Source organism: Toxotes jaculatrix, chromosome 2 (genome assembly GCF_017976425.1).
Source record: "Toxotes jaculatrix isolate fToxJac2 chromosome 2, fToxJac2.pri, whole genome shotgun sequence".
Taxonomy (NCBI): Eukaryota; Metazoa; Chordata; class Actinopteri; family Toxotidae; genus Toxotes; species Toxotes jaculatrix.
The window spans coordinates 5,740,807-5,753,920 of NC_054395.1; the positions used below are offsets into that span (position 1 = coordinate 5,740,807).

General features: G+C 44.8%; 1 protein-coding gene across 3 annotated transcripts in view; it reads left to right on the forward strand.

Annotated features, from left to right (window-relative positions):
- The window catches only part of myt1b (myelin transcription factor 1b), a 100,162-nt gene that overhangs the window by 68,439 nt on the left and 18,609 nt on the right, over nucleotides 1-13,114 (forward strand). For all 3 annotated transcript variants that reach the window (XM_041053608.1, XM_041053612.1, XM_041053613.1), the window contains 5 exons: nucleotides 4,736-4,790; nucleotides 6,904-6,934; nucleotides 8,085-8,147; nucleotides 9,470-9,876; nucleotides 10,720-11,898. In XM_041053608.1, the coding sequence (XP_040909542.1) occupies nucleotides 4,736-4,790; nucleotides 6,904-6,934; nucleotides 8,085-8,147; nucleotides 9,470-9,876; nucleotides 10,720-11,898 (1,735 nt within the window). The remainder of the gene's footprint in view (nucleotides 1-4,735; nucleotides 4,791-6,903; nucleotides 6,935-8,084; nucleotides 8,148-9,469; nucleotides 9,877-10,719; nucleotides 11,899-13,114) is intronic.

A 13,114-nucleotide genomic window follows, 5' to 3' on the forward strand; every position in this document is an offset into this window, starting at 1 on the left:
GTTGTTTTCCCCTGGGCCCCGTAAAAGTAGTTTTGCTTCCCCCTGATGGCTCGGGTTCATCTGAAGAGATGACTTTTATTGATTTGGTTTGATTTCTGCTGCTGAAGGAGCCGAGGAGAGAAAGCAGTTGGTTTCAAACACTACATCATGTGAAGCGGCTCCCGTCTGTTTGGCCTGACACTTACGATACCTGCCACACAACCTTCTTATTATCTTTTTAGACTTGCGGCGAGCTGAGATGAATGAAGCGGACGGAGGATAAAAGCCGAAAAGATGTTTCGTTATGGGCATTGAAATCACATCATGATTATGCGATCACACACGCTCAGTCTTTTTGCATATGAAGTGAGAAACACGTTGTCTCCCCTCCTCCCTCCTCACTACTCCGCTCTGCCTTGTGTGAATTATTAAAGTGAAACTGAGGAAGGGCTCGCTGTGCGGTGATCCAACATGGAGGCCGCGCAGCGTGGTCCGCCTGTCGAGGGAACTGTGCAGCGCGCCTCTAATTGGCAGCTGCTGTCCGCAGGTAATATTCGGAGATGTCAGTCTTCGTCGGCAGTTGTGAGCACTCCTCTCCAACTCCTCTCCCTGTGTCTCCACCCCACCTTAACACCCCCCCCCCCCCACCCCCCGCCTTTCTTCATCTACTCTTGTAAACCTGAAAATGAATAAAAGAGTCATTTATGTGCACCGGGGGACGAAGGGTGACCTTCTCTCTGAAGTCATTGCCCCCAGCCAGCCATTTACATAGAGCTGTCAGAATGCAGAGTAGAGCCGAGGCCCTCCTGCACCGACCGTTGCACACAAAGAAGGACATAATTGATAATGTACAGCACAGCCTGTAGGGATGAGCCACGTCTTCCTCCTCCTCTTCCTCCTCCTTCTTTTTCTTTTTCTCCTGCTGCTGCTCCACACCACATTTCACACTAGTCAAACCCCAAGACACACACACACACACACACACATGTATATGCACATGCACATAACTGCTCTTGCATAGACACACACACACACACACACACACAAAAACACTACCTTCTTTTCTCATTTTCTTCTCTCTCTTTTTTTTCTCTCCCTCTGTTCTGCATAAGACTTTGCTGATAATGTGTTGGCCCTCCTACATACATCGTTCACAGAGTTTAATTAAAAGACAACAAGGTAAAGGACAAGTTTTGAACATACATTAAAAAGGGCCGTTTCAAAGAGATAATGAAAATCAGGTGAATGCCTACCTGGATCCATCTGGATTCACTGGCTGTGACTTTGTGTTCATAAAAATTTAATGAGCTGGAATTGAGAAAAAGGACAGGAAAAAGAGAACTCAGATGTGCTTACCTATTTAAATGTGCGTAACTATGGTTACACAAACATGAAAGCAATAGGGGCCCTTTTCAGTCCAGGTTTTGATTCATCTGATGACTATCAATGTAAGGAGGAGGCAAAGGAAGGAGGATGAAAAACTACGAGAGTAACAGAATAATATATGATATTTTCATGAAGGAGGAGCGTGTGCTTTAGTCTTATTCACATCACACACACACACACACACACACACACACACACACTTCTCTCTCACACATATTTATAAACACACTCCTGCTTTTCTTCCCTTCCCAGCCATGTTCACTCATGTTAAAGGGGCCCAGCAACATATTTTGTATATTTACGCTCCCGCCTACTTTAGCATTTCTCCAACTTTAACCTTCATTACCTCTCACCACATTTTCAGGACAGTGTTCACTTCATAAGCTTTCAGCACCATAGCTACAGTTTGCCACCACAGCCGTTTGTGCTATTACAGAAAGGGGGTGGGGGTGGGCGGGGGGTGAACATGAAAAAGACCCTTTTCTAGTCGTGCTGTGGCCACTTAAATCCCCTCTTAAACCTTTTCAAACCGCACCGCCGCACACAGCTGTGTGCCACACTCCTTACCAGTGCTGGTGCAAGTAAAAAAAAATCAGCAATCACAGCTGAAGTAAATCAATTGATTCATCAATTAGCTATATTGACAGAACATGTATCTGCTGCTGTCTTGAGAATCAATTCATCATTTCAGTCGGTTTTCAAGCAAAAATGTGAAGCATCCCCCTGATAGCAGCTTCTCAGATGAGGTGTTAGATTCTTTCCTTTGCCAGATGTTTTAATAAACCTGGGTGTTGAACCGTTGGTCAGATAAAACAAGCGATCTGAATACGTCAGCTGGGGCTGAGAGAAAATGTGATGGACACTTTCCACCATTTTATCAGTGGTCCCCAGCCTTTGTCAGATTAACCTCCACAGCCCTGTAAACATCTTTTTTCCCTCCATAACTTTTAGTTTTCTATTTCCCCTGTTTATCCATGACCTTTAGCTATCACTTTAAACCATTTAACCATCACTTTGAGCTAACTAATTCACCACTGTATGCATTAGTTTGTGCTGTTTTAACTGTGTTTCCCTTACCTTTGGCTAACAATTGTACCTGTTTATCCACCAGTTTTAGCCAACTGTTGTTTATCCGTTACTTTGAGCTAAATCTTTCCCCTGTTTATACATTTGTTTTAGAATAACTACCTGGTACGTGGTGTTGAAAATGTGTGAAAGATGTTACAGCTGACTCAATGTGGGGTTTATTTTATTCAAAATTCTGTTTGTTCAAATTACATGAGCTATTTCCACATACCCTCAAGCAACTGCAAAAGTACCCCCTGTGGTCCTCAAGTAGGCTTATGTGTTTTGCAGAAGAACTGCCCTTTTATATTATCTGATTATTAGTAAGGTTACAATAATTTCTGATCAACATTTTAATGGATGTGCAGCTAATTTTAACTACTTCATATGTGGAGCAGGCTTTGAAATGCACAACGTCTTATAAACTGATGACGGGCTTTATTCTCTGGTAAATGTAGTGGAGTAAAAAGTACAATATTTCCCTCTGAAATGTAGTTGAAGTATGAAGTAGCAGAAGACACTCAAGTAAAGTACAAGCACCTCAAAATTGTCCTTAATTACAGTACTTTCACACATACATAGAAATAAGTGCAGACTCTCGAGTGTAAGGAAATGGACTTTGAACTATACACAGCCGTGTACACACACACACACACACACACACACACACACACACACACACACACACACACACACTGACAGAAAACTCTTCACTGCACACTCATCCGCTCCTCTTCCCACACAGCGCTGTGAGTGGAGCACAGGAGGAGTCAACTGCTCCCTTCAGGCAGGGCACAAAGCTGCTGCTTGTTGCACGACTTCGACATTAACAGGGCTTGATCAAAAGAGTTGAGGCCAGTGTGGTGAGAGACAGAGAGGACAGGCCAAGACGGTGGAGACCCACACAGGAAGGGAGGGGGCTCGCGCCTGCACCTGTACCTCCGGCCAAACACTAGACGCTAATGAATGAAGCGTACCCTCCTCAGGGGGGAAAAAAAAAAGAAAAGCCCTTAACAACAACAACAACAGCGTGCTTCATCTTCCTCTCATCCCTCTTTCCCTCCTTCTTTTCATAAGTAGTCTATTAGCAGGAAAGGGGCATTGCCAAATAGAGAGAGGGAGACGGGGGGAAAAAGACGAAGAGAAACAGGGACTCTGTGTTTGAATCCCACTGTGGCTGTGCCAACTTCACTACAGAGAACCAACAAAGCAGCTAAGTGCCAGTGCATGGAGAGGGGGAGGTGTAGGCAACTGGGGGGATAAAGGGAGAGTTTTGAGGGGTGGGGGGGAGTGGGGTGATTGGTACAGGAGGGAGGAAGTGTGAGACAGAAAGAGAGAAAGAGGGGAGACCTGCAATATAAAAAAACCCCCAGAGTCCAGTAATCAAAGCTAATGGCTCCATTGTGTCTAAAAAGCATCTGATAGCTTTAGAGTGCACTGAGAGCAGCACTGAGCGTGGAGAGGCAGTGCTGAGGAGGTGTGGCCGAGGGTCAATATGTGTGTGCGCGTATGTGTGTGTTTGAGGCAGCAGGGTTAACACCTGCTCCTTTGTGGCTTAAAAGCCGAGCCAGGAGTAAGCAGCGGGCATGATCACACACACGCATACACACTAATGCAAGCTACACACACACACACACACACACACACACACAGACACACACAAACTCGTTTTCTTAAAAGGGTTATTACAGTGGCTTTTTAGCGGACTGCGTATTTTTGCTTTATTATTATTTTCAGCATAGTTATGATTGTCAGTCCCGCTGCTTACAGGGGCCGTGGCCTCTGTGCGGGCGCTGCCTTTTGCCTCTGCACAGCGTACAATCATGTGTACCACTCAGGTGCAGGAAATTACAGGGAGAGTGATAGGAGGTGTGTGTAGGGTGAGGGCTGGGAGGGTATTTGAAAGTAGCTTGAACAACAGGGTTTGTTTTCCCTCTCTCTTTTTTTCCTGTCTTTATTTTGATGAAGCGAGCAGGACGAAAGCTTCAGTTTGTTTTGTTTCTGTGGTGACAGGAAACAGTGGGTGAGGAGGGGGTGAGGGATGAGGGAGAAATAAAAATATGATCATCTCTTTGTGTCAGTGTTACCTTTTGTGCGTTTCAATGGGAACATTCCGAGAGAGGTTATTTTATCTGTGGGTGTGTGGAGAAATATAGTGAGAGCGCCGAGAAATGACCACTGATGGTCTCTTTTCTCTCTCCCCTCTCTTTTCTCCTCCTCACTTTCCCTTCTGTTCCCTCCTTTACTCGCTCCTCTCTCTCCTCCTCTTGTGCTTTCTCCTTTTTCTCTCCCCTCTCCATCCCAGATGAGTATAGAGGGTGATGACAAGCGGACTCGCACTCGGTCCAAGGGAATCAGAGGTGAGTGTTTGTCATTTCTCTCCATCATGTCAGGCCCTGTCAGTTAGAGGTGCGCCCTTGCAGCACATACACAGGTTCATTCACTCACATTCACATGCAATGTAATCATCATATTCAGGCTTTTCCTTCAGTATCAAAGTAATCAAGGCGATTGTTGTCTGCTGCCGTAGAACCAGGACTTCCCATGACTCAGATTCAGGCTCTGAGCTGAAAACATGAAGCTGTAGATAGTTTTCAGTTCAATATTCAGACTTTCTACAAAGTTCATCCTGAATAATGTTTCATCAGTTTGCATCAGATTTGTTGTTGCATTCCAGGATAAAACTTCACTGATGCTCCACATGTGTTATTTTTACCTCATGCTCTTGTAGTGAAGCCTGCGAGTCAGGGACCATCTTAAAAGTGCTTGCAAAATAGCCAAGAGAGCTTTATGGATTTTTGTCAATACATCTGGACCTCCTCCTGCTCCTCCTCCTCCTCCTCCTCCTCCCATTTTATCAAATTATGCAATACAGCACAATGAGTTGTTATGGCCCCTCTTTTGTCAATAACTCTTCAGACCAACTCTATTTTCATCTGGGCCTCCTTGCCTTTTATAAGTAACCTCTTGCTTAAATGAGCTACTTTATTTTTTTTATTAAAACTTCCAGTTCTGTTTAAACCTATAGCATTAATAGTCTTTTTTGTCAGCTTTTGAAGGAGGAGTTCCAATACATGCCATTCTTTAATATTTAGATACGTGCATGGTTTAAATAGTTTCTGAGGCAGCAGAGAACAATTAAACAGAGAAAAGCAGCCCAGATGATCTCTGGTCATTTCTGGGATCAGCTGGATTTTTGGTGAAATAAACTGATACAGATGTGAATATGAGCAAATCTGCATGTTTGTGTCTGTGTGCTTGTTTCTGTTTGTGTACATATGGACATGCATGTGTGTATACAGTAGAAAATAGTGTCTGTCAGTGCGCGTTCATGTGTATGTGCACATGTGAATGTGAAAATACATGAATTTTAATGTATGTCCTTATGAGTATGAGTGTATATGCCTAATGGTATGTGTGTCTTTATTTACGTGTTCTTCTGTGTACGAATGTATGTGTGTGTGTGTGTATGTGTTTGATGTTTAGAAGCGAGACAGCAGAGCTACAGTTCACAGTGCGTTCAGGAAGGCGTCCAGTCATTCCAACTGCATGATGAAAGACTGAGAAACTGAGATGCTGCACACAAACACACACACACACACACACATCAACAGTGTGTGTGTGTGTGTGTGTGTGTGTGTGTGTTAGTGTGTAATTTCTGTGCTCTTAGTGCATCTTGATAACCCGGGGTTTTTCTGACATGTGATTAATGCATGTGATATCAGAGCCCAAACTGAATTTTCCAGGATCATATTGTTTTCTCATTTGCCCCAAATGAAAATAGGATATTTCTCCCAACTCATTCTATCGCTAAACTCCCGATCGATGCCTATAGCCAGCCGAGAGCGATGTGTGTGAGTGTGTGTTGTTTGTGAGCGGAGCTTGATTTATGTTTTGAAGGCAATTACTATAAGTTGCCCCTGAAAGAAGAGCTGTTTTCTACTGATGAAGGCAGTTTTCCTTTTCATCTCATTCTCCCAATTATGATAACTAAAGTGCCACAATTAATCATGTTTTATTGCTGGAGTCTGCATATAATTGTCACTTTTTCTGAACAGCACTATGTATTTTGGCTGATTTAGGTTTTCTCCTCTGTGTGTGTATGCTTTTGTGGTAACCTTTGTGTATGTGTGTTATTCATACAGTATGTTTGCACAGGCCAGCGCTTATACTCCTGTTTGTTTTGTGCTTGCCTTTGTGAACATGTGTCTGTGTGTGTGTATGTTTGCATGCAGATGTGTGTGTGTGTGTTTGTATGTGAACTCAGGAGTGTGTAGGTGTTTTTTCTTCTCCTGATCATGCAGTCAGCAGTGTGTAAGCTGCTATGAGGAAGCCTCATGGGATTCGTATGCATTTGTGATTTATTGATCTGAGTTTCTTTTAGCAGCACAGCTTTCTGAGCAGTCGTTCACCTTTGTTCTCCTTCCTGTGTCTTTCTTCCCCCCCCCGCCTTTCTCTCGCTATTTCTCTCAGTTCCTATTGAGCTCGTAGGACAAGAGCTGAGGTAAGGAAACACCTTCATCTTTGTGCAAACCCCTTTCATACAGTTCTTTTATGTGCACCGCAGAGCACCCCCCGGCACCCGTAGACTCACTATCAGTGCTTCTTTAGATGTTGTATATTTTGATTTTTTTTTTATTTCTTATCATCAGCACTTCTCAGCTCGTGGTCAGTGCCTCCAACAGGCTGGTATTGATTTCTCACAGCGTTTTGCTATTTCCTGCTATGAACACATACAGTAGATGCAATGAAAGAGGTATATGATCTTTTTGCAGTCCGATCGAAGGATACAGCATGAGGAGAGAGGATGGTGAAGGCGATTGTTTAGTTTTATCTCTTTCCCTGCCTTCGTAGTTCTCCTCTTCCCCTGCCTCCTCCCCTTTCTTTCTCACCTAGGCAGTGGATTTCAGGGGCCTCACCGGTCACGAACCCCATTGTTCTCTCTCCTCTGCCTCCTCCTAAATTATTTTTTCATCCTCTCTCATTTTGTCACACTTCACCTTTAAGCATTGATCTGTGCTCAGCTCTCCAAAAAAAACCTTTCAGTTTCTGGAATTAAAAAAAAAAAAAAAAAAAAACGGTAGGGAGGCCTGAGAGTGTCTCATTTAAAATGCAAATGCAGCATTTTTTAATAAGCGAAATTAATAATTAGGATAATTGGAGTAATAAAGGGCAATTGCTGGGGGAAGTTAATGAGAATTGAAATGAGCCGTCCTGAGAGGTCATAACAACCTGAATCAGAGGGGAGAGAGAGCAAAAAGAGGGAGTGTGGGGGGGTGAGACCTGATGATGATGACTGGTGAGGAGAGCAGGGAAGGGGAAATTACAGCAGGTCTCGGCTGATCCTTATCACGCGTAGTAACAGGATATAGGCCAGGGTTGATGAACGACACACAATATTATGTTCTCCCCAGCTTGATGCCACCTGCATTCATGCGTTATGTGTGTTTGCTGGAGGGATGGGGGGGGGGAACATGTCTTTGTGCATGTGCATTTGTGTGACATGTGCTCACTTTGCATGTCTTTGCTTTGCTTTGTTTTGTTGTTTATCTTAATTTACTACTTCTATTGCCTGTGGTTATCATTGCTTCTGCATAGGGACTAAAATGCACCATGTCCTGAACATATCTCTAACCTCCATCCATCTCATCCAGCTGCCCCACCCCTGGATGCAATGGCTCCGGCCATATCAGTGGGAGATACTCACGACACAGAAGGTAGGGCAGATTAAAAACCCACCCTCTGTCTGTCCTTCTTCTCTGTCTGTCTGTCCTCCTTGTCCTCTCTGCCCCACAGCATCTGCTTTGTGGAAGATACCACGTTTCACTTCAGTTTTTTAAATGAGACGACCAACACCACTCTAATGTCTGCATTAATAATCATCTATGTACTAATTATGAAGCTACAGTCAGCAGCCAGTTAGCTTAGCTTTGCACATAGACTGGAATTGGTCTTTGGCTCAGCCCAAAGGTAACAAAACCCATCCAGCAGCACGTCCAAACCTCATGTTATGTCTTATTTTATTCATCCACGCAAAAACAGAAATGTAAAAATGGAGCTTTACAGGGAATTTTACTGCTGACTATGGTGTGGTTGGGTGCAGTGGCTTCCCTGGTATCACTTTCATGTCACCCACAGTATTCACATTATTCAGTGAATGAGCTTTTGAGGTGCTGGTAGGATTACTGTGTTACCTTTGGACAGAGCCAGGCCAGCTGTCCAGTTTTTGTGCTAAGCTAAGCTAAGCTAACCAGCTGCTTGTGGCATCTTCAGTTTTACTGTGCAAGGATATGAAATGACCCCAAGGCAATCAGACTGAAAAAAAAGCGTACATTAGGCATTTTTGAGATAACACAAAACTCTAATTTCAGAGCTAAGAAATAAAGTTTTCAGTGGACAGCAGTGAAATGTGATTTCTTCAGGTTTTATTCTAGCTTCATTCTCCTCCTCCCTCCATTCCTCATCTGTGTCTCCTGCCCTCAGAGACCCTGCGGGACTCGGGACAGCTCACTGGCTTGTGACTCCTCTTTATTGAGGGGCAGATATTAGCTATCTGTTTACATGTGTATTCGTTCAGCAGGCAATTTCAGATGCACTTTGTTTATAGATCGTCCCTCAATCTCCCTCGGCATCTCCCAGGTGAGAGTAAGAGGGAGTTTATTGGATTTCACCCTCCGCTGCCTTGCCCGCCCGGCTCTCCATACAAGTTGTTCATTAAACGTTCCAGTCAATTGGTTGAGATTGGTTGTGATGTCTGAGTGAGCGAGCATGGCGCCCCCCTCAGGCCACATGTGTCGACTCGTAGTCTCTGCTGAAAAAACTGCTCCATCCTTCTTCATGTCAAAACACACACACACACACATACACCCTCCATCATGCTGCTTAAACTCACTCATGGCCATGATGAGGTGCGTGAGGTTTTATTGAATGTGTTAGTGTGTTTGTGATTTCTGATCACAGCCCTGCTTGGTATTCATGATGCTGTTCTCTGTACTCTTTCTTCCTTTTCTTCGTATCTCCCTTTCTTTTCCTCCATCAGCGTTCTGGGTTGCCCCATTGCCAGGAAGCGCCGTCTAGAGGAAGCAGAGGCTGAGCAGGAGCAAGAGCAGGAAACAGAGCGGCCTGCCTCCAAGAGGAAGTCCCACCCCCTGAAACTGGCCCTGGACGAGGGCTTCAGCGCAGAAAGTGACGCCAGCAGCGAGGCTGAGGGCGAGGGAGAAAAGGATGGAGAGAAAGCAGGAGAGACCAAGGAAGAGGAGCAGCAGGAGGAGGAGGACAGGGAGGCAGTTGTAGAGGAGGAGGGAGAGGAAAAGACAGAAGATCTGGTGCAGGGTGGACAGACAAATGGACAGGACATGGAGCCACAGAGTCAACAGAGGGAGGAGGAAGATAAGATGGAAGAAGACACATATCAGAAGGAGGAGAACACGTTTGCAGCTGATGAAGGTAGACAGTCATCTGTGCTCTGCTTCATCAGAGGGAACAGTTAGGGCATTTCCACTAGTTCTCACCTCTCATATTTGAATATTTGGTGTTTACCTCTGCTTTATTTCATTGTAAAATGAATATCTGTAGGTTTTGGCTTGTTAATCACTCAAAACAAGACATTTAAAGCTTCCTGAATGCCCACTTATTCCTCCAGATCACGGTCGCTCTGTTAAAAACTTTGATGACATCACTGTGACATAATCAGGGTTATTTTTTCAAACTTCAGAAAAGACTATTATACAACGTGGGGTGGTACTTCCTGTGATGAGCAAACATTGTTTTTTTTATGTGTGAAACTTTTTGTTGAAATGAGCACTGCCTGAGAGGCTTTACCCAGGGCAAGAAAGTCCCTCAACCACATCATTTGCAAAACAGAAAAACAGAAAACATTTTGGGAGTGTACAATAACATAGCCAAGGATTTTAAATGTGAATGCATAAGAAGAGCATGGGGGGTGAGATCATGGGGGAGATTGTTATCCAGCAGACAGACAGCAAAATGAAAGAAAAACCTACCAAGTTACAAAAAGTACCTACATGGGTCGATAATACTGCAGGAGGTGAGTTGCCATTCCTCCTAATGACCACCACCGGAACTAAAACTTTGTAAGTTTCATTCTGCGTCTACAGGCTGCTGTACACCTACAGATCCTGCCACAGCAGCTGTTTTTATTTCGTTGTGAGTTCACAGTGAATGACTTGGCAGTCAAGAAGCTGGTGATGATAAAGATTTTGTTGACTGCAGCTTTGGCTCACTGTGTGACTCACTCTTGCCTCTGTGTCTTCATCTTTGTTTCCACAGAGGAGTGTGTGATCGTCGAGCCTGAGCTCGGAGCAGCGCCACCTGCACCCGAGGAGTGTCGGTCCCCTTCTCATGGCACCGAAGAGGTGGGCAACTCTCTCTTCCACCTCGGCCGAGTTTCCAGCAACAATGCTCCAACTGTGGCCGTTCAGCAGCCTGTTGCTATGGAGACTGAGGAGGATGGAGCTGTGGCAGCCAAATGGGGTGAAGAAGTAAAGGACAAACAGGAGGGGGACATGAATAAGGGGAGAGAGGAAGAGGAGGAGGTGGCACACAGAGTTCAAGTATTAGAAGAGTCATCTTTTCTGCAGAAGGAGGCAGCTGAAGCAGAGGGAGCAGAGTTGGAGGAGGAGGTGGAGGATGAGCAAGGAGAGCGCAAAGACAGGAGCAACCACGTGAGCCAGGAGAACCACCAGTATCTGACCGCAGATGTCCACCATAAACAGATCAAAGATGAAGAGGAGGAGGAGGAAGAGGAGGAAGAGATGGCAGTGCCAGCACAGCAGAGGCAGGACACTTCAGCAGTACTAGAGGAGGATGAGGAGAGAGATGAAGAGGACCACAGGGACCATGTTCTGCCCACTTCTGATGTGCCAACTGCCACCCGCACCATCACCAGCACCGCAGCAGCTCAGGGAACACACATGAAGACTGAAGACCACAGGGCCGGGCCTCTGGAGGACTACAGCTCACACAGGGCAAGTCCCCTTGACAAATGTGACTCTCATAAACCTAGCCCACTTCAAAACTACAAGGCCAGCCCTCCTTTAAGCTTCAGCTCCCACAGGGCCAGTCCCCTGGAGGACTACTTTCCCAACCCCAGAATTGAGACCTATCAAATCCACAAAGCCTCGTCCTCAGCCTCTCCGGACATTATCGAGGTGCGATCAGATAAGTCAGAGGAAAAAGACTTTGACGACGTGGATGGGGATGATGAGCGTGATGACGAAGACAGCCTGTCGCAGCGTTCCACAGTGACAGACGAGTCCGAGATGTTTGACATGACCCGAGGGAACCTGGGCCTGCTGGAGCAAGCCATTGCTTTGAAGGCAGAGCAGGTGAAGCCAGCTGGGCCCAGAGAGCTGCTCCGTGCCCCAGATATCCACCACCAGCGATACTTCACCATGGAAGACAGGCCCAAGCACCTGGACGTCCTCCGCAAGAGCTACTTCAGCAAAGGTAGGACAGAATGAAGGAACAGAGAGGGGAGGGCAGAGCTAACACATGTACTGAGATGTAGGCAATACATCATGATCACTGAGTCTACTTTATTTCTTAAAGCCACGTTAGCATCACAGGGTAGTGCTGCTAAAGGCAGAGTCGTCACCTTGGCGATGAATTCAAGGACATTCCAACATCCCAGCTTTCTGATAGTACTATTTTTTTTCACATGGTGCTGTATGTGTGAAACAAAATTAGAAGACACACCATATCACACAAGAAGACACACAAGAAGACACACAATATCAATCGATTGATATCTCATGACTGTTAGCTTAGCTTAGCATTAAGACAGGAATCAGGGAGAAACAGATAGCCTGGCTCTGTCCAAAGGTATTCAGTCATTTTGACTTTCTAAGGATATACTCTATGTTAATGTTAATGCTAATGCTTTAAAGTGCTAGTAATCACATTTCGTACCATGGAGTGAATCAGGCCAGCTGTTCCCCCTGCCTTCAGTCTTTATGCTTAGTTAAGCTCATTTTCTTCTGGCTTTAGCTTCATATTTAGCATAAAGGCATCAGGAGTTTGATCCTACGAGCTAACTTTTTGGAAGAAAGCCAGGGAATTTCCGAAAATGTCAAACTATTCATTCAGAAAATTTGAATGTAAAAGTGAATGCATCAGCTTCAAAGTCTGCTCAATACTGCACTGTAGCATTATGATGCTATGATGATGTAGCATTAGGAAAAAGAAAAAGAAGTGTTCACTCTGATAGATTACCTATCTCAAAAAAAAAAAAAAAAAAAAATTGACAATTTTGAAAGTTCATTTTTGCACCATAACAACATGAAAACAATGGCAAAGGAAGTAAATCTGGTCAATATGTACTGTAAGGTTTGGAAAACACTGAGTAGTAAACATGCAAAACCACCTGTATGGTTCTTTACACAGAAATGACAGGGCCGTGAATTTGGTCACACATAGGTGGGTTGCACAGATGATTATGTATTAAATCAGGACGAGGTGTCATGTGCTTAACTTAATGTTGAAGGCTGCGTGTACAAACAAACACGGTGTACCAAATAAACAGCGATGAGTCACAGAGCTCTGTTTAGATCCTCCCTTCTCCATTGTGTGGGGATGAAGTGGTTCCAGCTGAATAGACTTCCATGAAGAGTGGAGAGGAAGTGCTTGAAGAGAGAGCGAGAAGGGACAACAGCGAGAGAGGGAA